Here is a 27,141-nt window from a genome sequence, read left to right as displayed (position 1 = left end):
TTACCTATATCACTACCAGTATTTCGTTAAGGCATAACTGAATATATTATATTGTCAGATCTATCAGGAAGCATGTTATCTTAATTAGTAATTGATGGTTCTCATTGACATAAGGTGTATAATTTGTCACTATGTTTCGTGAATGTACACATCGTAATAGTCTATCGACTCAACTCAATCTACTAGCTTTCATATTTTAAAAGTAGCTGATTTTTATATATAATGAGTAGCATGTTAGTCTCTGAAGACTATAATAGTAACAAGTTACTTATAACGTTTCATGTGCCTGGACATCTTGTCATCTGCAAAACTGCGTATAGTAATGCAAACACAACTATTACAAGGCAAAACTTGCAAACCTTGCAAACTTAACCCTATTTTAAAACACACAACTTATTCGCATTTTGGTCATAAAAGTTTTTAAATAGTTGTCAGAAACCAACGTTATCGTAAACGCTAGACTATTAAGACGTGTACATTATAAGCACACTTGTAATGTAAAATAAGCACAAATTATTGCGTCACAATACTTGTAAACAAGTTATTTTGTCACGCATTATTTTGTACCTTAGAACTAATGTACTAAATTACATATTACTAGTAGCCAGTAAGGACCCTTTTCTTGTCACGCGGGTCTATATACTTACGCGGTAATTAATCCACTGCAGCCTATTAGCAAACCGCATGAGTGTGGCATAGTATTTATGCAATGATAGGATGCAACTAGAATGCATGCGGACCAGATCCGCGGACCCAACCCGCGTGACAGGAAACTGACCTTAACCTTACATTCTTATTTACCTGGCAATGCTTCAAAAGCTTATTTTTATTTTACGTCCGTAATATAAAACAAAGTGTAATTAATTAGAAAACATTAATTTTTAGAACAAATAATTACGTTTAACATAATTAATTTAATTGAATTCAATTCAGAATAAAATAATAATCATTGTATAACTTTTATTAATTGTAATAATTTCACAGCAATTTTAACAGCTTCATTGGCAGAGATCATTCAAAAATTACGTCGTAATTTACGTGCATAGAATGTTGTGACGTCACACTTTTTATTTGTTACATTTTCCCTCTTAGCCTCTTTTGCAGAGTATCAGTTGAAAAATGATCGCATTAAAGAAGTGAACATGGATTACCGATCGATTTCAATCGATTTAGTCGCGATGTAGTAGTTTACATTCGATATGCAGCATCTATTGGGTAGATGTCTCTTTCAGTAAAGTTTCGCGTCTAAATCGATGCTGTGGCGATCGATATCGGGTATTTCCAGTGTTCTAAATCGACTAAGAAACATATCATCGATGCAAACGCACCTTCTAGAAATATACAACTTAATCGCCGCAAATATCACCAGAACATGTGGGCGTAATTTACAAATGACCACTCGATATCCACATCGGGTACGTCCTGCTAAAACTGGCGTACGAGCACGCTATTTTAATTGTTATTAAAATAGTAGAGACGCATTAACGCATGCTGCGGATTCTTGTCACGCATACGTGTTTCTCAAATCAGTTGAGCGCCGTTAATACCGTATTTTACACGATACGGACGCCAGTTTTAGTGTCCTTAATGTTTTCAACATAACATATGAAACGAATCAAAATCCTTAATTCAAATACAAACCATAATTACATTTTATTTTGCCTTCATAAATAACGTAAGGCAAGCCTTAGTTTCGTCTGGGCGCTTACGACGAACGCACCATCTAGATTGATATCGTTAATTAAATCGTATAATTAATTCTAACTCACTTATGACCAAGTGCACTTAAAGTTCTCACTACATTTTAGTTCATTTCTCATTTTAATTTTAGCGTCCTTAATACTAATGAAATAGTGGGTCCTCCCATGTAAAATAGGTTTAGACCAATGTATTTACTATCAATATCAATTTTCAGATCCTAGTGTGAGTTCAATATTATATTGCGATTATACTAACGTATACGTTACTAGTTATTTTAATATCCATCACGATATGATTGAGTAGCAATATTATATAATATACAATATGATCCACGGAGGCAGCGAGTCAGTTACAAAATATATAAGCTTAAGCAAACCTTAGACGACGTGAAGGCTACCCCACGTCGTTATATTTAAGGAACAATGATGATATAATGTCCTAACAGACTAGAAGCGACAATGTTATTATGAAGTACGAAAATAGGTACGAATATATAACTTCGTTTATATGTACTGACTATGGGCATGTCAGGCACGTCATTTTGCGTCATTTTTTATACAATGCGACTGTCGGCGTTTCCGCAGCGTAATATGATAGATAAACTTCAATACGACTTTATGTCTTATATTTTACGTAGGCATATCGTTTGTGCTCGTATTTTCACTTGGTATTTAGACATGGTTCTTGGGTCCACAATATCCACATTTAGAGGAATATGAAGTTTATTCCTCTCTATCGAAGCCTTTTGTACAATTTGATTGGCCCAATCGTATGGTCACGCCAAACTTTACGCGTTTAAAATCAAACATATATAACTTTGTCGCTTTTAGTCTGTTTCGCCCACCCTAAGCGGTATAAAGGGGTCACCTAAAAATTACGTGACATACACATATTTTACAGTTTTTGACCAGCCTTCCCCCACGTGACGTCATCCATTTACAGGTATGGTTTCAAAGATATATGTGTAATAAATTATTTTTAATTTATTAACGTTTACTCTACACGTGACGTCACACTACCCCTACCCTTCTAGTCACAAAACATGGTCCCCCTTCGTCCCCCTAAACCGCTACGTAATTCATAGTTGACCCCCTGTGTATTGCATAATATCGACATGGGACCAAAACATCTGACATATCTAGAATTTTTAATCTCATGGACGGAGATTACATTAACATTTGTAATATTCCCCCTGATATATGAACATTGGTTTTTATTGAGCTTTATTAATAGTTATCAGCATAATAATGCACGAATCGCTACAAATATATGTCTATTTAATAGTAATAATAATGCACTTAGCATATTGGTGTTATGTTTGGTGTCTTAGTTGCGTATAAATGTTAATTTCATAGCCATTTCAATAGTTTAAACAATATTGTAATTTAATAGAAATGTCTTGCTTTATTTTAAATATCTTAGTTGAAATAATTGTATAGTCCTGATTAGCATTGTATTTAGAAAATAATGTGAAATAAATAAAATTAAATATAACAAATGAGGGTTTGTCTCACAGACTTCTAGATTTGTCCCATATTTATCAAATGTTTATTATGTAATTTGTACTAACCTATTTACTTATCGATAATGTATTTATCGTCTGATGTACTTAATGACAGTGTTATTAAAATAACAAAAAAAAAACATATAAAATCTAAAATAATAATTCTAATATAAATGTTGTAATTACTTAATGTATTTAATTTTATTTTTGAGATATTTAATTTTATTTCCTATATACCATTTAATGCACATTATATTCATTACTTTATAAAGCAAGACATTTCGATTAAAAAAAAACACATCACGTGTATATACAGTGCGACAAAACAGCCTTATAATAGCGTTAACCTGACCAATATATAATTACTGTAATATATGTCGTGTATAATCAATTGGTATATATATGACTATGTAAAAGCTAGCACGCAGTGTAAAGCTAACGGTGTACTGCCGTTTGTATATAGAAACTAAAGCTATATCTCGAGTAATTATCGGCTATTTCACTAGTATGAACAATGACGTCATATATAGTTTGACATTAACACGTTATAATAATACAAGGTGACGTTTTAATAACACTGTTTCTGAAAGTATCGGTAAAAACTTTTTTTTGTAGTACACATCAAACAGCATAGATTGCGTTACTAGACAGTATAGTAAAACTTGAAAATATTTCATAATTTTAGAATATGATATTGAATTGATTGTAATTAAGATCATAATGACACAAATACTCCTACATAATGAAACTTTTATATAATTAGAGTTCTGTACATCGAAAACAGAACCCTTATAGATCACACGTATGTATTTGTCCGTCCGCATGTCACAGCAAATTTTCACCGAATCTTCTAGAAACATTGATTTAAAATTTTGTATGCATATTAATTTCTGTGGCCCAAACACAATTGTATTTTATATTTTCTAGATAAACATACTAGATACTTTCAAATCACCTAGGAACATATTCATTTTCTATGGATAAATGTATAAAGTGTAATTTCAAACTATATATAATACGTCATTGTATATGCGAATTAACTGCACCAATATCATATATAATCCTACCGGTTCAACATTTACAAATGCAAAATAATCTATTTAAATGCACCGACTGGACCGTATGGCAATTTACGTATTTTGATTTCGAACCTTACACCAAAGAAATCTGTTTTGGAATTAATACCTGAATAAACTACCGAAATTCGAAATTTGATTCAACAGTCGTTTAACAAAAACATTAAAAATTACAATTTACAATACTAAATTGTTATTTCGCATTGTAATTAGTATATTGAAATGTCATAAGAGGAAAATACACTGAAACCTTTCTTATCTGCTTTGGGTACACACTCCGTGCTTTTGTACTTTATTTTTTAATTGTTCCCGACGTTCGATAGTTAATTTTTCCACATGTTTTTAAAATCTCTTCTCTAATACGGCATCTTTACACTATGTCAATTTCAATATTAATCAGCTTATACTAATCTTGTACTTTTAATATAAATACGATTAAATGTTGAACTGGTAAGGACAATTTGTAAAATGTAAATAATACAATTCACGTGTCATTTAATAAATGCCGTCTATACTACAATAGTGACTATAATGGAAGCATCAACAATTCGTCAATTCCGTGAGTGCTACAATTATTAAGTAAGTATTTGCCTAGGCTTAACAATAAAGATGCGTTAAGTGTTAGAGGCGAAAATTGCTTGAACGTGGGGTTTCTCTAGTTCGTGTTGCCTACTCGCTTCTAATTAGAGTTCACGCAATTTTGACCTCTATCGTAACTAATGGTCCATCTTTTACGTTTTGATATAAAGACACACCCACGGTGCTTTACACAACCTGAGCTCACTAACTCACTAACTAACTACGCCGTTCTTCGTTCGATATTCGATCACCGACTTCATAGTCGAGAAGCGCATAAACTAGAGAGCTATGTTAACATATAACATTGTTCGTCGCAAAATAATTGTTAACTGGAAAATCAGTCTTCAAATGCATCGATTAAAAGCAACAATAATTTCAAATTATTAAATTAAAATTAAATTTAATAATAATAACAATTTGAAATATCATCGATTTGACAAATTCCAGTATTCGATCGTAAAATAATAAATCAATTCCTTAAAACTTATGAGTAAATAAATTAAATAATTTCTATAAATACCTTCACCTACATTACATATTTAAGTTACGTTCTGAAACTATAATTAAATGATATGAATATAAATCATAGGAATCTAATAAGCATAATATTCGAGAGGATAATAAATTCCATGTTTGAGTATTAAATAATATTATGCGCCGACATCGATTACCTTCCATGATATGAAATTTCCTTTTCTGATGGCGATGGCGTGGCGATAATGGAAAATCCTGAAAAAGAAAATAAATACAGTTATTATTGTCAATGCTCCCTATTGATTTGTCAACTAACTAGGCTTAAAAACTGAGAAAATAAAGTACTTGGTGGAGGTGGGAGAACCTTCAGTGGTTCGTCTCCGGTGGCACCACCGCCACATCTATTTCTGCCTAATAACAACAGTATGAAGTACTAATGTGGTTCGAAGGGTTCGGTAAGTGATATCCTCCTATCAATCCTCAGGAGTAGCGGCGCATCTGTGGCCGACCTCAGGTAGGAATAACTCATACTAACTGGGGTTGATTACAGATGTCCATGGGTGGCAGTATCCACTTATTTTCAGGTGCATGCTCGTCTGCTACTTCAATATCATAAAAACTGCATTCACGATGAAAGAGCGTATTATGCCATATTAGAGTTACACATCTGTGAGCGCCCTTAAATTCTTCACATTACTTTGCTGTGTATATTTTGGTTCTGTTATTCGAATTTATCGGCGGCACTAACTGCTTAACCTCGTTTTCTACTTCAATTACTCTATTAATAATAATATAGAAAACTGACACAATATATGCATACTCACCTATAAATCTAACGGTTTATACTCATAGATAAACTTATTGCCATTTGACTATACGTTAAATAATTTCATAGAAGAGTAATCACTGCGTGAGAGAGTATTGTTCGAGCGGATAGAACTCCTTGCTGGTCATGTGTGATGCGTTGTGCGCCATGCGGTAGCCCCACAGGTTCATTGCTTCTTTACATGTCATCTGAAATTAAAGGAATTTAAAATTAATAAAATAAAAGAAAAAGATAATAAATATATCTTACAAATAAGAAAAGAAAAAGAAAAACCAAAGCAAAATAATAATAAAAGGGGTATGAATGTGTACGCACGTAAGAAGTTATACTTCTCTGGCGTTATTAAATATTTTATGCAATCAAACTTAATATCTATTGGTTATATCCGAGCATATAACCAATAGACAAAAGTATCCATTCAAATCAAATTAACATAATTTAAAATGTTAGTTTCCTGAAAAGTATATGTGTTAAATAGAGCTCGCCAAAAAGGGATAACTTTAAGGATATATGTGATGATTAGATAATCTCTTTTCTTTTTAAAGTGTGTTTAAACTCTTTGTAAATTTATATCTGTTTTCTTCTGTGCTATACTCTACTTGATCAATGTGGAAATCTCGTCACTCTATATTCCTTGTAACAAATCTAGTGACTAATAAGAATTAACGCACCTGTATTTCCTCCACAAAGTTGAAGCTCAGCACGTTCTTCCACCTGAAGGGCACGTCCCGCGAGATCCGGAAGGTGGAGCTGACGCCGGCCACCTCCACGTTGGTGTGCGAGTGGAGGAACTCGTCGATAGATGGCGTCACACTCAACCCGAGGAACTTGAGAAGCTTGTGCGTTGTAACGTTCGGATTTAACGCCAGCTCTTCGTAACGCAACACCCTGGAGTCATAGGAAAAAATATTAAGTATTATAAAAAAAAACGTGTGTAGTTAGTTACGCTCATGAGAAGTTATACTTCTTTGGCGTAAATAACGAAATAATATTATGTGATATGAATAATACATCAGCGAGCGCAACTCTGTCCTAAGGAAAAATACACTCTGATCTGCTTAAATGCTCCAAAAGAAGCAATGGTTCTTTAACGGTAATTTAGTGTGTCGTAAAGTTTTTGTCTTCTGGTTAAAAGTGTATGTTAAAGCAGAGTTAATAATATGAGGATTTCCAAAGAATTTATGTGGATTGCTTGCTCGTTCGTTGCTTACCTTAAACCTAATCATAGGCATTTCATGGGCCTCAAGGCATGACATAAACAAAAAAATCTTAGTCATATTTAACCTTCTAGAATCTCTCATGACTTCCTTTTAAATTTTCAATTTAGTTAAGTATATGTTTTACTCTCAGTAAGTGTTGTGTAATTTAAAACATTTAGGGCAACTCTTAATATAAATAATTGAAACTGTACTAACTGTACAGAATGTATCTGGACCACTTAATAATAGTCGAGTCGTCCCAGTTTTGCATTTAAACACTCTGGCCTTGGGTTTTGAAAGTGATCTGGTTCCGTTATGAATTTATCAGTGGAAAACATGATTATCACATGTTTATAACTACAGCAGATGTGATTATAACATGATATTATCATACTAATTCCAATGTATGTATGTAACAAGTATAGATGGAGAATTAAGATCATTGTTAAATATGAAACAAGTATGATAAAATAACGAATACGATTTTAATGCCTAAATAATTTTAAATTCTAATTTCTGCAAAAATATAATTGATAACCTTCTCACCCGAGATAACCTAGTACTTGATAACTGATGCAAAAACGGAATACAGCAAACAAATATGACATATTATTATGCTAATCTATAAGCAACTTATTAACACGCTTTTATTAGCTTGCGTTGTATCTATGTATGTATGTATGTATGTATGTAACGGAATCTTTGAACTCTATTTTTACCCACTTTGAATGGTCCAGTTAATGTAAAATTTTGAACAATTATCAAGAACCGATGCCAATACATGATTTTAATAATTTTATCCATTCCCATCATCAGGAGTAACGATGTTCCTTGAGCGATTTTAGCGTGGTTTTTACTTTTTAAACTATAATTATTTTAGCAGTTATGGTTGATATGAACAATTAACTATATTTTTGAGAATGTTGAAAGTGCAGTTTTCTTTTCCCAATAACAGCAGTATTCAATAATGCTGTCTTCCACTTTGAAGGGTGTGCTGTTTGATATGGGATACATAATTATCTGAGGCTTCACAACTTTGTCCTTAGGGGTAGCAATGCACCTGTGGTCGACTTTAGATAATCTTCACTGGGGTTGATTACAAACGGTGTGGTCTGAAGTAGTTCCAGCTCCACATGTATCATTAGGTTAAGTTTAACATTGTAAAAAACATTTTCTATAAAAGTCTCCTAATACCATACTCAACACTAGTAATACATTTCATCTCATCATCATAGTAGGACTTTTATTTTTTACTTACATTAAGCGATTAGGGTATTCTTCTAACAACCGGCCGGCAGCTACATAATCACTGATCATATCAGCACAAAGTAGCTCCGGCTTCCAGCAGTCAGGTGCCGGTTGGCAGAAGATACGGTGTTGTCTGGACTGCATCACTCCTCGCGGATCTCGAATTAAAAGTACCACTTTCACATTAAGCCTGGAAATAGTTTATAACATAATAAGTATTATGCATATAAATGTATATTTTTATAAGATAGTAGATAATGAGCAAGCTGTCCACTTAATGATGAATTTCAAATAGAACAGGGATCCTGCCTGAAACCAATATATGCTGATATTCATATGGACAAAGATGATCACCTCATGTACTTTTTATGTGATTTATGCAATGTTTCATGTGAACCTTTAGCACAGGGTTATGAATTTATGCGTTTATTTTGGAGGGCAGTCAGTCCAGCCATGTCATCCCTTGTGTTTATCAATCCCTATAAATACCTATGGGACTATTTTTTAACCTTTTCAATGTTGAATTTTATTCATTAAGTGCTTTTGCCTCATCTGTAAATCTGCAAAATACTGCATGTACATTAATCTCAAGTAGCCTAAAGATCTCTTAAGATAACACAATTTATTCATTATATTTCTCCTTTAATAAAGGTTTGCAAACAAATAAAGTAATAAATGTGTTGTGATAATATATTGAAAACATATGTCCTATATGGCTATGTAACACTAACATTATTATATGACAGGGGTAAAAATACACTGGAACATTTGTGTAATTATAAAGTATTCTGCTATTTGTGAAAGGCTCAAATTTGGCAATGCACATTATACTTTTTTTAAAATAACAGATAAATAAATCTGTAGGAATCGGAAAGGATGTTCATGATTCAGGAGAAGAAATTTTAGCATAAAAATATGATCAAATATGATCATATATACATTTTTATTGACTCCTCTGAGAGAAGCTGAACGTAGGTCATATGTTTATCATGCCGACAACATTTAGGTGGTCTGAACACATGACTGAGAAAACTTCAAAGAAGGTAAACAAGTAAGGTTGCTCTAAATTTAATAGCAATTTATGATAACCAAATCTTAACCAACCCACTACCCTCTGTATGTAGAACGGTCTGGTCACAGTTTCACCATGTTGTCAAATATTTCCAAAATGTTGCATTATTTTATGAGAAGGATGTAAATGCCAACGGATTTACATATGAGGCAACTAACTATCTTAGTCCTCAAGAATGACAAAGTCATCAGCTTCAGATAGACAGGTTACAGATGGATTACAAATCCGTACCACGCGTGAATTTGTTGATATGTTGATCTACTGTAAATATATTTATGTACATTATTTTGTTTATTCATAATAAACATTAGGATTTTTTAATAATTTTAATTTATAGGGTCAATAAGTAAGTTAACGGGTCTTTATTTACCGTACATACACAACTTGTTAAATTTTAAAATAACCCTCTCACCAAAGAGTATAAATAGCTGCAATGAAAATTGTGCATTTTCGACTTATTAACTAATTCACACGTGGTACGGAAATATCCATGGGCCATATAACTCCTTGAAATTAAGTGGACTGCATTCATGTTTGCTACTTCTATCTTACAAAAATGAAGAATTTTATAAAACAAAGTTTTAATACAAACAATGTTATAAATAACAGTAATATTATACTATAAATAATTGAAGAAATATATACCATAATTAAACTTTAAATGAATAAATTAGTAGCATTCAACAGTAGTTAATTCGCACCAAGGCCAATATAATTATACCCTTGTTCAACAGGATAATTCAACAGGAAAAATCCTCAGCAATTCCTCAGTTTATAACTTTAGTTTAAAACTAATCAAGTTTTTAAAATTAAAGTTATTAAGTAAAATCATTTTAATATTTTTGGTAAGCATATTATAGGTATAAATTTTAAATTACTGAAACTAATGTGTGCCTGGTGGGTGAGATTCAACTATAATCCATATTAGAAATTTGAGAAAGACACCTGTATTTGTTGTTACATAAATATTTCTAATATTGAAACATTTGGATGGAAACAAAATGTATTTAAAGCTATCAATCGTATCAATTGCTACCAAAAAAGGATGTAAGTTTAAAAAGAAATGCGAAGAATGTACTGAGATTTGACTTTGCAATTTCAATTCACTTAGATTAGTAGATTCCAATTCCAATTGAATAATAAGTGATACAAGTAATACAACCTAATATAAGGTGATAGAATAAGTTGTATATTTGAAATCCCTTCCGAGCACTCTTTAATTATTCATTTGACCTTCAATCTCTACAGATTCTAGAGAACTACAGAATAAGATAAACTACTCACTCTTTGTCCTGCAATATCTCCTGAATGAGACGTAACCTCACTCGCACAACTTTCATACTCTGGAAGGGAAAGAGTTTACAAAACTTCGCAGTGAACTCTGCATCGAAACACAGCTCTTTCTTATATTTACAGTGGTCCCACAGTCTCGTGTTGTGGCTGAATTGGTGCAAATGCCCCTTACCATACTCAAAATAATCTTCCATCCCATCATATTTACATTTCATCATCTTTTTCATTATTGATAAAGCCTCATCGGCGTGTGGAGGACCCCTTATTTGTATAATCTCATATTTTAACAGAGGTTCATAGTGGTAGAAGTTGCCTGGCATCGCATTCAGAACCTCACCGAGAAATGTTGTTCCAGAACGCCAAGTCGAGATAATAAGGCTTCTCAAAGGCTTACCATCAGACTCCAGCAGCAAGTCCTCCAGTTGGTGCACGCCAGAATAACTAAAGTTATAATTCAATAAGTCAAACTTAATTTTAGACCTTGTTTTTTCTAATATTTTCTCTATATTTGGCGAGCCGTCGTACGTATTAGTTGGTATTGGCTGAACTACCGTATCCTCTCCATCTTCGACCTTTAAAAAATTCCTGATATTCCTGCGGCTTTCTGGGGACGGACGGTAACTTGTGTTATCTGTATATCGACTTCCAGCAAGAATAAGGAGAACACTCAGACCGAAAGCGATACATATTGAATAAAAGTTAACTCGCCGCAACATTACTAATTAAAAACACGAATAAAACGAACACCAAGAAACCACAAGGACACAGACACTTAATTTAACACAACACTAGTACTACAAAAATGCAATCACTATCATTTTTTATAAGTTTTATTTTGCATTCGAATCATGATTCCTGACTTCGCGTTTCCGCGGAAACACCGCATTGCACCTTCGCCACCATTTTCAACGATTGACGTATAATTTGTCAAAATACTTTTTTAAAGAACTGTCTCTGCGTCTATGATATTGTCATTGAGCCTAGCAAGTAGGTCCCCTATTTTTAAATAGAGCAGCAATGGAAATTAACGAAAATAATTTATAAACTTCATGAAATTTAACGCGTGTATGATGCTGAATGTGTTATCAGTGAATGCGTACTAAGAGCATTCACAACCCGTTTTCATACTTTAAGAGGAGAGATGACTAACTAGCTATGAAATGAGAGAAAACAATACGCTCTGAGTTATGCCGTGCATACATTATGTATCATGATTAAATTTTAGCCACGAATTTAATTTCGTTAGCCACAAATTTAATGCAGGGAAGTAGGTCCACAAAATATGCAATGGCCATGTAACGTATTATGGTGCAGGTATTTTTAACTAGTCTATAGTTCGTACGTGTCAGACATGGTTCGTGGCAAAACAAAATCATTTTGTTTTATACAATGTGTATTTATATCTTCCGTAACATGAGCACACGGACACGGGCCGTGCCTGTCGATATATTGTATAGACAATAAATAGGATTTTGTCTGACACAACACGTCATATGACTGTAATTATTAATTAATTGATCCTTAAGGGGAGGTTAGGGTTATATGTGTCGTTGGCAATGGCGTCATTACATAATGTACATAAATGCATTGCATAAATTATGTTTATTGACGATGATATATAGATGGATACACATTTTAGTTACAATTTGGAGAATTTCACTCCCTTTGGGCACTTTAAAAAAATCATGATTTCAATTTTCACCATTCTTTAGAAGCTCATAACTCTACAAATAATCACAATATAAAAATAATATTGTATGTTCACATTCCTATCCACTAAGAGTATAATTGACCCCAATATGAACAAATTTCAGAACCTCACTTTTTTTCCTGTGCGTTTGACGTGAAATGCTCCATGACCAATAAATTAATAACTGATCTGGACCGAATAATATGAACCTAATTTAAAAACAGGCCTTATGCAGGTGCGTTGAATGTTTGAATTCATATGGACGTCGTCTAGCTGTAAACAATTTGCATTGTTTAATAAATTATCGCACTTTTCCCCGCAGTCACATAAATATCGCTATTCTACGACGTATACTCACGCGCGCAGGTAAGTAAGTTCCCTAGGGACCAACAACGAAAGCGTTGATGACCTTAAAACCTTATAAACACTACTTATATTTTCAGTGTTAGATATTACAAGTTAAAAAACTAATGTTACAATAAATGTAATTTATTTGAATCAATACCAGAATTTACTATTTACAATACTAATCAATAGTTTACAACAATCAGTTTTAGAAGAAATAAATAATTCGATTCGATGAATAATACATAATAAGATGTTATATATCTATTCACAAATATTTAATTATTGTTTGCTTTGTCTTTTCTTCTTCACTTTTACAAGTAAAAGTTAAATAATGGTCAAGAAAAAATAATACGGAGATAAAAAGTGTTACCAAGCGTTATGATTAAGGGGCTTAGACTTTATAGCCTACAAAAGACATTTTTCCGATAGTTTCTCCCATAAAGAACCACAAGCCCACTTCAGTGCAAACCAGGATGAGTAGCCAAGCTTGCCTCACAGTCAGATACTTGAAACAGCCGGACTGAATGAACTCTTTTGCCAAAGCTATGTCGGCTTGTATCTTCTGTAAAAGTTTACAAGATTAATTTTAGTTAAAATCTATATCTTATCTATTTATCATCTTATAACATAAACAATTTGTATGAAGTAGGTCCGGATTGGTTTCTATCATTTACATACATAACATGAATACAATCATACCTTGGGGAAAAGTGACCAAACATAAATAAATGATGATCAAGGTGGTACGAGTAGAACCCTTTGTGGTTCGACTCCGGCGGCACCACCGCCACACCTGTTTCTGCCTAATAACATCAGTGTTAGGCGCTGCTGTGTTCCGGTTTGAAGGGTGTAGGTAAAGGAGATATACTTTTGCGAGGCGTTCCAGCTTAGTCCTCAGGGGTAGCGGCGCATCTGTGGCCGACCTCAGGTAGGAATATCTAATGTTATCTGGGGTTGATTACAGATGTCCATGGACGGCAGTGGCCACTTACCTTCAGGTGGACTGCATGCTCGTCTGCTACTCCTATATTATATAAAAAAAATGAATTCACATTTGATTGAGAGTTTTACTAATACATTAATCCTACTTAGGTAAAAAAATATGAGTAAGATTAAAAACTCCCTTAGTTGTGTTCAAAACATCTATCTGTCTTCTATCAGAATATAAGAAAAGCTTTGTTATTAAAAATATTGACACCACAGAATAGCAAGTAGGTATACTAAGAATATAGGCCACCTAGGTAACCGAGCATTGAATCTAAGTATTTTTTGTCTCGTCATCAAGCGAATTTATAAAGGTTTATCTTATCTTATTAACCAAATAAAGCAACTAATAATATAGCCTGTTGATGGTATTACATCATTCAATTAGTTGTTACCAAAGTTACGGCTCCAAATGAGTTGTTCTTATCAAATAGCCGCTTGAAAACTGTATTATTATTATGAAATTACGAAATAAGTATTAAATATTAATTACCTACCTACTTATTATAAGCACCTCGTTACCATGTACGGTAATGGTATTATACCATTGGTAGTATAATAATAATAATAATAACCTTTATTAATCAATAAAAAATTACATAATATTACCGCTTTTTATAATCATTTGCAATGTACATTAGGTAATGATTAGCTGACAATCTAGCAGTAATGAAACGTGCGATATACATAACTGTTAAGTGCTAATACATAGTGGTAAATGGTATACAATTTTGATACAGAATAATTCAAAACGGCATCTTATTCTATTCTCCGTACTAGTTTGCACTGTATATACCTAGAAACTTTTTTAAACTTACCTTCATTTCATTAGAATTAGGTGGTGCCATTTCCAACGTGTAATATCCCTTGGCATCTCGTATTTTATGCGCTAGTGGCGATTGCGTGGCTTGCTTGGCTTTTTCTAGAATCAAAACGTGGCACCATTACCATACTATTAGCTAGCATTAAGTAGAGCCTGGGAACGTGGGAACATGCGTCCCCTTTCGCGTTTCGTCGTAACAGACAATTACTAAGGTAGCCCTTTCACTAGACTATCTATCGAGGCAAGACGTGAGGTGTATTGTAGTTTTATTGTACACAGAGTATCTAAATTGACCGCTATTACAATACATAAAATTTCTGTTATGACATCAGTAATATAATTTTAAAAAGTCTCTGTTGCAAATATTTTTGGTTTTATTTGACGCGCTTCTCATCTTTACCCCCACATACCCCGCGAGACCATAGGCAACCATATGAAAAAAAAACTTAAGATCTAATATATATCTAATAAATATAATAGGTACTTAATAATTAGCGACGTAAGTCGTTTGCTATACGTAAATTAATATGCCATGATTGCACTGTGTAATTAGTGAATGTTTTTAACGTGTTGTTATACTTTCATAGAAGCTAATTATTCGAAAGCAAATTTTGCTTTTAAATCTTGACGGCTTAAGCTACATGTTGAATTACCAACGTGACGCATAAACTGGACGTATATCACATGCGTGTATTTATTTGTAATATTCTGTAGGAGAATATATATGTACGAATAATATTTCTAATTAATCCAAATTAGTACGTTATTACCTTTAACAAGCTCTATCAATTTGCCTCTAGTAGTACCGGGTGGAAATATCTCAGTAATTTCACTCCACAACGGTGATTTCATACCTGTAATTAAATATAAGTATATTATAATAAAATAAAAGAAACTGCTAATTTACTAATAGGAACACGAATAAAAATAGTTATTGAGCTATAGCCTGCCGGTTATAAAATCTACTTTCTATTTATCAGATTGAAATAAAGATGTTCAAATTGCAACATACGTATTAGTTAAAATCAGGTCGATATCTATTGAAAAAAAAAAGATTTTTTATTTTAATTTATCTGTAATTGTACCTAGGTCCTAGGTATAGTCCACGTCAAACTGCTAGTCCGCTCTGAATTTGTTGCGAACAGGTGTAGCCATACAATTAGCTATGCCACGCGATATATTTCTATATTTAGGGCGGACTAGCAGTGTTACGCGGACTATACATATTTCATAACTAGGTATTTAAATCATAGATTAGTAATAGGTAAGTTATTTGAAAACCATATATTATATTCTTTCAAATTAAAAAATCTTGTACTGTATTTATTACATCATCAATGTCATTACATAGATCAAGTGTTTAAATATACGAGCTAAAAAATGCGTTGTCTGTCAACCAATATGAAATTAAACAATGCCTAAAATACCTACTCATAGGTATGTTATGGAAAATATGCGCGTCGAATTTATTATAATAGAGTAAATTATTTAGTTGTAAATTACAAATAGGACCTAATTTAAGACTAAATGCTCTAGTCTGCTTTAATGAGGCAATGAAAATGATTAAAAATGGGAAGCTATATATAACTTTGAATGGGTAATTTGTATTTAAGCAATTGATGAATCGTTTCAAATAAATATAATAGTGAATTACATGACAAGAAACAAAATGTAAGAATAAATTGTTTCAGTAAAGATTGTAATTAGACATGGCTATGAGCTTAATTATGTAGGCATAAGACGGGGGAGGTGCGGGAGATGCTCCGCGCAACCCCTCCATTAGGATTTTAATAGCATGATTTTATCGCCGTCAAAATTGAAAAATTAATACTTACGTGTTGCCAAATTCGATATAAATCTAGCCATTATCTGCAATATACTTTTATTCGATCAAACAATTATTAATTGTAGAGACCGAATATGTTTGGTTGTACATTAAACTAAGAAGTTTGACTTTAATGACAAATCAGAGAATGCATGTCTATGAATTTTTAAACCGTTACTTTTCAATGTTACCTCATAGATTAGTAAAGATTACTCACTCCTAACAAGAAAATGTACCCAGTTTTGAGAATTGAAATAGTTGCGTAAAAAAGTTTTGCCACGTCTCCGTGCTAAAATATCCCTAAAATATTTGAAATAATTATTTATTTATTATGTAAATTCATGTAAATTACGCTGTATTAGTTATTTATTCGTAAATTTTCTCTAAAAATGTTTTTATTTGTCAAGAATTCAAAAAAAGAACTTACGATAATACGCCGTTTGTGGCTTCATTCAATTTCAAGGCGGCGAAGTATCTTTACTAATCTATGTGTTACCTACGCGTTAGGAAAAAGTAAAATGTCTGGTATCAGTGGTATCAGGGACGGCTAATCAATGTATTTATTTTTGATAAAATATAGTTTCCTTATATTATTGTAAAGCCATATTTCTTGAGTGTATCACAATAAAAGAAACATTTAGAAGAAGATGATATATTTTCACAGACCTATATGTATATTTTCATAAATATTTTATAACAATGACAAATTGACAATTATGGCAATTGGCTTCCCGCCAAAACTTAATTTCTCCCGTCACGCCGCACCGCGCCTCACCGCTCCACAGATTAAAAATCACTCTGCCACATTATTATGCTATTCAGCGTGTCTGTACTTATAGTAAGTAGTTTGCACATAACTGGCACGAAACAAAACTTGTAACATAATCATACGTCATATTACCCAAGGCGGTTGATTTTTTTAATAATTTAGTAGTTGGTAGTAGTACGAAGTTAGTACTGAGGGCGGCCAAGATTCTTTACTGCTCTGAAAGGCTTCAGTTAGAACGGAAGTATATCTCTTAAAGTTACCATACAATCACACCCTTCAAACCTGAACAAAGAATCGCTTTACACTGGTCTACTTATTAGGTTGAAATAGGGGATGAAGTAGTGCCTTCGTAGAAACACGAAGGGTTCTGATATACCTTCGTTTATATTTCCAATCTATGTTTAATGTGATAAACAGACTTACAGACTCATAATATATAAAAATCAATATTTAGATAGCTTTTGTATTACCTATAACTAAACTCATTTAAAATAAAATAAATGATTTAACTAACACAAATAATTTCTTATCTATACTAATATTATAAAGAGGAAAACTTTGTTTGATTGTAATGAATAGGCTCAAAAACTACTGGACCGAATTTAAAAATTATTTCACCATTCTAAAGCTACATTATCCACGAGTAACATAGGCTATATTTTATATGAAATATATTTGATAAATAGATTTTGAGGCGGTACAAAGTTTGCCGGGTCAGCTAGTGTAACATATTGTATTTTTAACATCAAATATTTTTTTAATATTTATTGGACCTTATAAGGAACCATGCATCGGGGTACACGTGACCGGAGCCACGCGGAAAATTTTATTACTGAAACAACACGATTCTGTAATTTTAAATTTAAGTTTAATTCAAACGCATGTCATAAAAATATATGGTTTCTTTATTGCGTACAAGTATAACAAACGGCACAATACGGAGGTTCATTCATTGCTGGCTCCTCTATTCCTAATATTGATGTAAAATTTCTATAAGACGTACATTTTTTACCTTTTAGATCATTTTTTACCCCTCCCTTTTCCTTTGGGTTTTTTTATTTCCTTCTTTTTGACTCTCTTACTCTTCTTCGCTTCTTTAGGTTTGTCAGTTTTAGCATCCGCTTTAGCACCTGCTTTAGCATCAGCTTTAGCGTCAGCTTTTTTTTCAACCTTTTCTTTCTTTGCAGCCTTATCTGCTTTCTCTTTCGCTAGTTTTGCCTCTCGTGCTTTCTTTTCGGCTTCTGCTTTAATCCTTGCATCCTCTTTTTTCTTTGCTTCGGCCATAGCTTTATCATGAGCGGCCTTTATAGCCGCCTCTTTTGCTTTTATCTGTCGCTCTTTTTCAGCTTCTAATTCACGTATTCTTCCTTCCAAGCCAGCAATGAAGTTGTTCGCCATTTTAGATACACAATCTTCCAATTTCTTCCCTCCCGGACCATGGAAGAATCCTTTAGTCATAGGAGGTATCATTTCCACTTTTGCATAACGCCACGCTATGGTACACCCGGGCCTCAGAGCTTTGCCTGCTGCTAGAAATTTAAATACAAATTTGAATTGATTATTACGTATAAATAAGCTGAACCTAATATCTTAAAATATAAAAGTGTTTATTAGTTATCAATCTTTTTTTTCATTCATTCTCTTTTTGACTTTTTCCAATTCACTCTCCAGATATTTGGCTTCTGCTGACAACTGCCCGTCTCTAAGCTTTGTTATTTTGGAGATGAACATCGACGCTATTTTATCCACTGTAGATTCCGCTTTCCTTATAATGGGATTGCATACCAATGGCTTGGCTTTTGTACTTATTATTAAGTTTTTTGTTGCAGACCATAAGTTATAAAAGACTGGCCCCACTGTTCTCAGAGAAACTGCAAAAAGCAAAACAAAACGTTTAAATGGTTAGAAAGTAAAAATATATGAGATCATATGAAATAATATTAAGGATTTTGTTTTGCTACAGTTTCTTTGAGATATTTCAGTAACGTAACATACCCAGAGCCAGATCTAAGGCTATTCTCGTTGCTCTCGCCATAGAATTGTATTCGTTTTGTCGATTGCTTGCATTAAACAAATTTGGTAGTTGTAAGGACAAATAAAATTTTCAATTTGACATTCATAAGTACACGATGTGACGTTTTGTTTGTTTTATTAATTACTTTATAAAACCAGCCAGTATAAACAAAGGCATCTTGAACTATTTCAATAATTCTGAATAAAAATAAATAAATCAAGTTTTTTTTAATAAAATAGGTGGAATAAATCGATATGACATAAATTATGTGTTTTCTAGCATAAATATGCCTACTGCAAAAATAAACTCAGTGAATAAATGCCATAAAAAATTTAACTGGGTTATCAAGTAGGTAGTAGTGCTGTGTGCATTAATTAACTAATAGGTACCTAGTGTAAATTATTTACTAGATTAAGTAAAGTTTCTTTGATTTATTTTAATAGTACAATGGCTACCGACGTCGATAATGAACTTGCTCCAATTCGCTGCACCTAGCGTGAACAAACAAACACAAAAACAACATACTATAATATTTTTTTTTTATTAAATAAAAAAATAATATTATAGTATGTACCTACTAATTCATATATTCAGAACGTTTGAGAAGAAACGCGCCTGTGATCAGCTTAAGATAGAAACTCTTGTCAATACAGAGCTGGGTACAGATGTCCATGGGCGGCAGTAACCGCCTTTTTTTTGTTATCGAGGGGGAAACCTTCAAAAGCTACCCGACAACGTGGGAGCGACGCCGGGTTATGTGGGATTTTTACCGCACTAAAACCCCCCCCCTGTGGCCGTCCTCTGCGCTGCAAGAGGGCTCCGGGATCTCCAAAGGAAGGCAACTGGAATCCTCTTAGCGCGTTGCCCCGTCGGGCTCCGCCCAGGTGAGCTGGACGCTCGTCACACCATCTGGTGTGTACGACGGTATGCGACCACACATACCGCCGTCCTTCCCGGGGTCGATTGCTGGACGGTTCGAGTCTCTTGCCGCCCGCAACCCCGGAAGCCCCCTTTTAGTCGCCTCTTACGAAAGGCAGGGGATGCCGTAGCCCTATTCTGGTCCCGGAACTACAGGGACAGGCAGTAACCACCTGCCATCAGGTTTTTTTTATTATATATGAGTAGTAGGCGGGCATACAGTCCACCTGATGGTAAGTGACTACGTCCGTCCAAGGACATCTGTAATTAACTCCAGATAGAATTAGATATTCCTACCTGAGGTCGGCCACAGATGCGCCGCTACCCCTGAGAATTAAGCTGGAATGCCTCCGAAAAGTATGTCTTACTGCACCGTTCAAACTAGAACAGAGCAGCGCTTTACACTGCTGTTATAAGGTAGAAATAGGTGTGGTGGTGGTGCCGCCGGAGTCGAACCACAAAGGGTTTTCTACCACCTTCAGTTACCAATTTCAATCAGTTGGACTGCATGCTCAATGCTTATTTGCTACTTCAACCTTATAAAAAGATTAAGTATCGACATGTTTCTATATTAAACAAGAAACGTAATGGTATTTCGACACCTTCACACGACACGTTGCTCCGTTTTGATGACAAATCATTATCATGGCCTGTGTAATTCAAGGAGAAAAGTCGTTGACCTAACCGTACGCAAATAGTTTTGATTGATGACTTTGCACTCGAACGGTTAGATTTGTTGTGACAAAATTGTATATTTATATTGGATTACAACTTGAATATCGATAGATCTCTGTATGATTTTTTTAATATAAGAGCAAACCAGCATGCGGTCCACCTGATCGTAAGTGCTTACTGCCGCCCATGGACAACTGTGATCTTCCTCAGATAAGATTAGATTCCTACCTGTGGTCGGCCACAGATCCACCGCTACCCCTGAGGAAAGCCGCCTCGGAAAAGTATGAATTTCGTGGGAAGGCGATTCCAGTAAATAATGAATCATTTTTACACGCTTTTAAAAAGATATAACATACCTACATATAAAGGATTTTTTACCTTGATCAGTTTTCACGAAATAACAACACAGATGACTAATAGCAACTTAGATTCATTCCATTCATTCAATTTAAACAGCGAAACATATCGTTAGTTAAAATAAAATATGAAAACCTAAACAGAGCTAAGCTTAACTTCATTGGATACTTCTTCTGTTTTATAAGACACGAAAGAAACTCGAAAACGTGCAAGGGTTTCCTTTGAACTTAGAACCTTTATGCCGGAGAGGGACATCTTAGGTCCCTTTGCAGGGTCTACCAACTTGCCATATGTGTAATTGCGCATTCATAGGGACGGGCGACATTTGAAACTTAAATTGATGGCTATGTCTATGAATACAAAACTTACATATGAATAAAAATAATCGGAACAGAGCTTGTTGGCTATGATTATGAATAAAAAAATTACATATGTACTGATGAATAAAAAAAATCGGAACAGGGCTACTTAAGCTGTACCACAGTATAAGGATATACAGTATTTTATCTTCATACAAACGCACGAAACGCAAGCCACGCCTACTCGCCTCGAGGTAAGTAAACACTCGGTACACGCAGTGTCGTGAATGTGCCACGGTGACGAGCGGGTGATGTGACGGTTTTTTTAGAAGTATATTTTTTTGTTTCATGAATAATATGGCGAAGAAAAGTTATAGACTATATTGTGCTGTTTTTAGTTGCTTCAATTCATCAATAACACATCCAGATATAACATTTTTTAAACTGCCTGGAAACTCCGAAAGGTAAGACAATTACAATGATTTTTATATTAATACTAGATACTTAATCTACTAGGTACTACTACTACTAAATTAGATTAGTTTTTAATTAATATAATTTGATATTTAAAAAAATACGTATTATTGTTGTAATTTTGGTTCAGTAGACAGGTGTTAGTTTGTTATTTGAGGTTATCCCTCTTCTAAATTAATAGAATAAAACTATATCAGACGACCCGCGTGGCGGAGCGGCTACCATACCGGTCTGACGCGCAAAGGGTCCAGGGTTCGATCCCCGGCCAGACAGATGTCTAAATGATGAATTTAGATTTCTGTTTCTGGGTCTGGGTGTTTGTGTATTTGTCTATGTGTGTGTACATGGCACCCACGACACAGGGAATCCTATGAGGGGCTGTGAGTGTAGAAAGCGTTTATTTAGCGTTTATTTCTTCAACCAATTTACAACTTTTATTATTCCCGCGCAAAATAAAACTCGAAACTGTTGATAAACGAAGGGCTTGCTTGCACAACGCACGCGTCGTATTTATTCGTCGTCGCGCGGCGCAACAAAGGCTTAGGGCGTGGCTTAGCAGCCTTTCGGCACCCGTTTGTTCGCGCGATATGCCGCCGAGGGACTATTCTGAATGAGGTAATATAAATATTAGAAAATGAGAATTGATCTTAATTTATTTAGATCAATATTTTATTATTGTTGTATTATTTTAAGATCGTCAAAAATAAGAAACTACCATTTGAAAAGTATTTTCTTGATAGGTCAACACCTTTGTTTACATTTTGGACACCCAATTATGAATCGGAGTATAGATTATATTAAAATTATTATTAAATATTTAAACTAAATTTTGCATAATTTGTGTTAATTTAATAGCTATCATGTCGAACATATTTCATATTTTATTGTTGTAACTGTCAAGTACCCAATTATAAGAATAGTTTTTATTACGTAATATATACATATTAAGAAACATAACATGCATTTTCATTCAACACTTTCTATATAATTAACTATAGCATTCATTTGTTTAAATAAAAAAATACAACATTTACAATCAAAAAATTAAAAAGAAAGTCAAGTATGCAGATGTAATTAAAAAACTGTAGGCAGGCAGCCCTAACGCGTTACCGTGCCCAGCGCAACCGTAGGTATCTAATTCAAGGACAGGGCCGAGTTAAATTACTGTATATCCTTATACTGTGGCTGTACTTAGCTAACAGACAAAACAAGTGGCGGTGTTCTCCCCAGAGTCGAACCACAATGGGTTGTATTACCTTTAAATCACACATCGTTTATATAAAATAGCAAGTTTACGGGCATAACCCTTTTTACTTTACTACATAATAAATTTATTTAATAAGGATAAAAATATGTGTTATACATCTATAAATAGCTACTTAATGAATCAAATTGATTGGTTGTGGTTATGCGATTACGATTTCCTTCGCGATTGTGGCGAACATACAGTATAAAATATTTAATAAGGTTAATATAATATACACTATAAGAAATATTATTCCTGTGAATGAACATTAATACTAAGTTTTAAAGTATTACTGAGGTATTACCTCAGTGGGAGAAAGACTGGTTTGCAGTGTGTGATAAGACGCAAATAAGATTAGATCCCTACGTGAGGTCAACCACTGATGCGATGCTACTGAGAAACAGCTCGGAGAAATCTTCTTTAAGATACCCTTCAAACCCTAACACAGCTTAACCTAACCGCTTGATCTTCGCCTCCGTAATCCGTCGTACCTCCGAAGTCTAACCACGAAGGGTTCTATCACCTTCAAAGCCTAAATTATAATTTCTGTATTACCTATAGTAATTAAACCAAGTGGATTATCTAAATTACTGTGAAGGACAGGTGAAGTTGAAAGTTTGAAACGTAAATATAAATTATACGCTCTCAATACATTAAATGGGTTAAATGTTTGACTACAAATATCAGTAAATATTTTAAATATTTCGAACTAGGAAGCTGTCTATACTAGGTATACTATTTATACGAAGTGGATTGTCCAAGCAAAATAACTGTAAGTAATTAAAGAGCCAACGAATTTGGAAGTTTGAAATATGTTTTTATTACAAATAAAAGTATATCTTCACTAATATTATAAAGAGGAAAACTTTGTTGTTTGGTTGTAATGAATAGGCTCAAAAACTACTGGACCGATTTTAAAAATTCTTTCACCATTTGAAAGCTACATTATCTACGAGTAACACAGGCTATATTTTGTATGAAATATATTTGATGAATAAATTTTGAGGCGGTACAAAGTTTGCCGGGTCAGCTAGTTATAAATATTTCAAACCAGGAAACTGTCTTTGCTATCGAACCAGGTGTGTTGTATTATATTATACGAAGTGAATTATCCGAAATTACTGTAACCGGTAAATTTGAAAGTTTGGAATGTGAATATTGATTTTATAGTTTATATTTTTTATACAATACGGGTATTTTATTACAAATATCAGTACATTACAAATATTTTTATCGCAAAACGTTGGTAAAAGGAGACCAAGGTTATGCGGGTCGTATGATAGTTACTCGCACCGAAATGTCCTTTTGGTTGGACATTTATAACTACAATTATCTATTTAACCTATTAGTAACAGTTAGTAATAAGGTAGCCATAAGCATAGATTAGTAAAGATACTTCGCCGCCTTGAAATTAAAAGAAGCCACAAACGGCTTATTAGTAAGTTCTTTATTGAATTCTTGACAAATAAAAACATTTTTTAAGAAAATTTACGAATAAATAACTAATACTGTGTAATTTATGTATGTATGTATAATAAATAAATAATTATTTCAAATATTTTAGGGACACTTTAGCACGGAGACGTGGCAAAACTTTTTTACGCAACTATTTCAATTCTCAAAACTTGGTACATTTTCTTGTTAGGAGTTGTTTACTTATCTACTGGTCATGAATATAAAACCTTTTGTGAATGTGTCGCTTGTTAAGTTAATCACGTTTTTAATTTATAATAATTTAGATAATTCATGTATTTACTTAAAAGTTTACACAATATTAAGAGCAGTTGAGAGCATAAACATCATCATCTTTACGTAGTTTGACTTCAACTCTTTTTCCCACTGATGAAGCTTTCCCCACAAGGGGAGAGCATTCTTCACCACGAAGTTCTAATACATATTGTTTACATAAATTTCATTCTTATAAAGTGCAAAAACGAAAAAGAATATTTTTATTATTTTGTATACTAGCATGAAACGATTGTGTTATTTTACTTGTGTAAGTAATATTTTCTCTTCGAAAGATGAGAAGATGCAAAACATAGGTATTAAATTACATAGGTAATTCAGCCGTTTTTATTGCTACTAATACTAAAGGTTCATAGACCTTTCAATAGTAAATCTCAATGTTCTTATCTAATATAGATAATAACAATACACAATAATCACTACAATAACAATACCTATACAATTTACGATTACACAAGCCGCCTACACGAAATGTTTACCGACAGTAGATGCTATCGTAAACTAAAAAGTGACAGTAAAGTAGTATGAGCATCAGTAGCATTACCATGAGTTGGCATAGAAACGCCACTATAGAAATGGTAAATAGAAAACTATTGTCATTTTGCTAGTGAATAACATAACTACTATCGTTACGGTATTTCTTGACAACGTCTGTCAAATTAATGACTCATGGGACCGAATTTGTATGGAAATAGATCATAATGACATTCGCTAGCGATTTGATTTCGATAGGTTTTTTACGTATCGAGTTACGTCACTGCGGATTTTAGTTCTACGAGTAACCACCAGAGGCGCTGTACAATTTTTCATACATTTATTTTACGCAGTCGCTAGCGAGTAATACTTTTGTAAACTCATGGTAGTCCTACAGAGCGCCGATATTAATCATCTTATTGCAGTAAGCCTTTTAAGTTTGAAAGACCCGTCGTAGTCGATAGTGTTATTAGAATTTCGAAGGTGGTAGAACCCTTTGAACCGCCACACCTATTCTGCCTCATAACAGCGTTATGCGCTGCTGTGGTTCTGGTTTGAAGGGTGTGGTAAGGGAGACATACTTTTCCGAGGCGTTCCAGGTTAGTCCTCATGGGCAGTGGCGCATCTGTGGCTGGCCTCAGGTAGGAATGTCGGGGAGTGTCTAATCCTATCTGCGGCAGTAGCCACTTAACATCAGGAGGACCGCATGCTCGTCTGCTACCCCTATATTATCCAAAAACGGCATGAAATTATTCAATTTTTAATATAGATGGCGCTTGTTACAATCAATAGCAAATGAATTATGTGTTACATCGTAGAGCGTTACTTCCGTCTCTAGTTAGAAGTATACTTTGATCTAAAGGTGTCAAAAGAAGTATAGCTACTCTTCAATTATGTTATAGGTTACATAAGCTTTAACTGTTTGCTCACAGTCGACTGTATTGTAAACTAAAAAGTGATAGTAAATACTATCGCAACGTCACCATCATAAGTCACAAGCTCTAATTGCTCCGTCACACTGTCTTTGTGGTAGGGATGTCTTACATCGATTAATCGAAGAATCGAGTTTTTGGAAGAAAGTTATAAAGAATGTTAATTCACAAATCAATATTGGATACCCGAAAATACTTTTTTCGCCTATAAGTAATTTCTTTACACAAACGTAAAGTTGCTTCTTTAATATGTTTCTTTATATTATATTTTTATATGCTTTTTTTTCTTACTTTTTCAAACGAACACTAAAAAAAATCGAAGATCGAATTTCGGAAGTCCATCGTATAGGCCACGACATTATTGTTGATCAATTTTCCAGACTGAATTCGAATCGATTTCAAAATCGATATTTATCAGGAACTACCGACATCCCTACTTTACACTTTCGCTATACCCGCTAATTCGAGACTTGACAATCGACCCCTAAAGTTACAACATAGGTTACACAATTTCAGGCAAAGTTCCATTAGCGAGTTTATCGTTTGAAGCTGTGAAACGAACATCTCAAAATTAGAGTACAGGTGTGAATAAGAC

General features: G+C 33.7%; 3 protein-coding genes across 3 annotated transcripts; all 3 read right to left on the bottom strand.

Annotated features, from left to right (window-relative positions):
* Positions 1 to 1,062: 1,062 nt before the first annotated feature.
* Positions 1,063 to 12,054, bottom strand: LOC140747619 (carbohydrate sulfotransferase 4). The gene is made up of 5 exons (XM_073080176.1): positions 10,964 to 12,054; positions 8,618 to 8,797; positions 6,832 to 7,048; positions 6,159 to 6,348; positions 1,063 to 5,589 (listed from the first exon to the last, which is right to left on the bottom strand). The coding sequence occupies exons 1-4, from the start codon at positions 11,686 to 11,688 to the stop codon at positions 6,238 to 6,240; spliced, it is 1,233 nt and encodes a 410-aa protein (XP_072936277.1). The 5' UTR covers positions 11,689 to 12,054; the 3' UTR covers positions 1,063 to 5,589; positions 6,159 to 6,237.
* A 1,091-nt stretch (positions 12,055 to 13,145) lies between these two features.
* Positions 13,146 to 15,678, bottom strand: LOC140747572 (ATP synthase subunit g, mitochondrial). Its single transcript, XM_073080113.1, has 3 exons — positions 15,588 to 15,678; positions 14,813 to 14,916; positions 13,146 to 13,572 (listed from the first exon to the last, which is right to left on the bottom strand). Exons 1-3 carry the CDS (start codon positions 15,667 to 15,669, stop codon positions 13,402 to 13,404), a joined length of 357 nt encoding a protein of 118 aa, XP_072936214.1. The 5' UTR covers positions 15,670 to 15,678; the 3' UTR covers positions 13,146 to 13,401.
* Positions 15,679 to 18,298: 2,620 nt separating this feature from the next.
* LOC140747106 (uncharacterized) lies at positions 18,299 to 19,554 on the bottom strand. Its single transcript, XM_073079360.1, has 2 exons — positions 19,407 to 19,554; positions 18,299 to 18,940 (listed from the first exon to the last, which is right to left on the bottom strand). Exons 1-2 carry the CDS (start codon positions 19,444 to 19,446, stop codon positions 18,432 to 18,434), a joined length of 549 nt encoding a protein of 182 aa, XP_072935461.1. The 5' UTR covers positions 19,447 to 19,554; the 3' UTR covers positions 18,299 to 18,431.
* Positions 19,555 to 27,141: the final 7,587 nt, after the last annotated feature.

Source organism: Epargyreus clarus, unplaced genomic scaffold, assembly GCF_041222505.1.
Source record: "Epargyreus clarus isolate Ecla_fem2 unplaced genomic scaffold, WU_Ecla_fem_2.2 ptg000014l, whole genome shotgun sequence".
NCBI lineage: Eukaryota > Metazoa > Arthropoda > Insecta > Lepidoptera > Hesperiidae > Epargyreus > Epargyreus clarus.
This window is presented reverse-complemented; position numbering and strand designations above follow the sequence as displayed.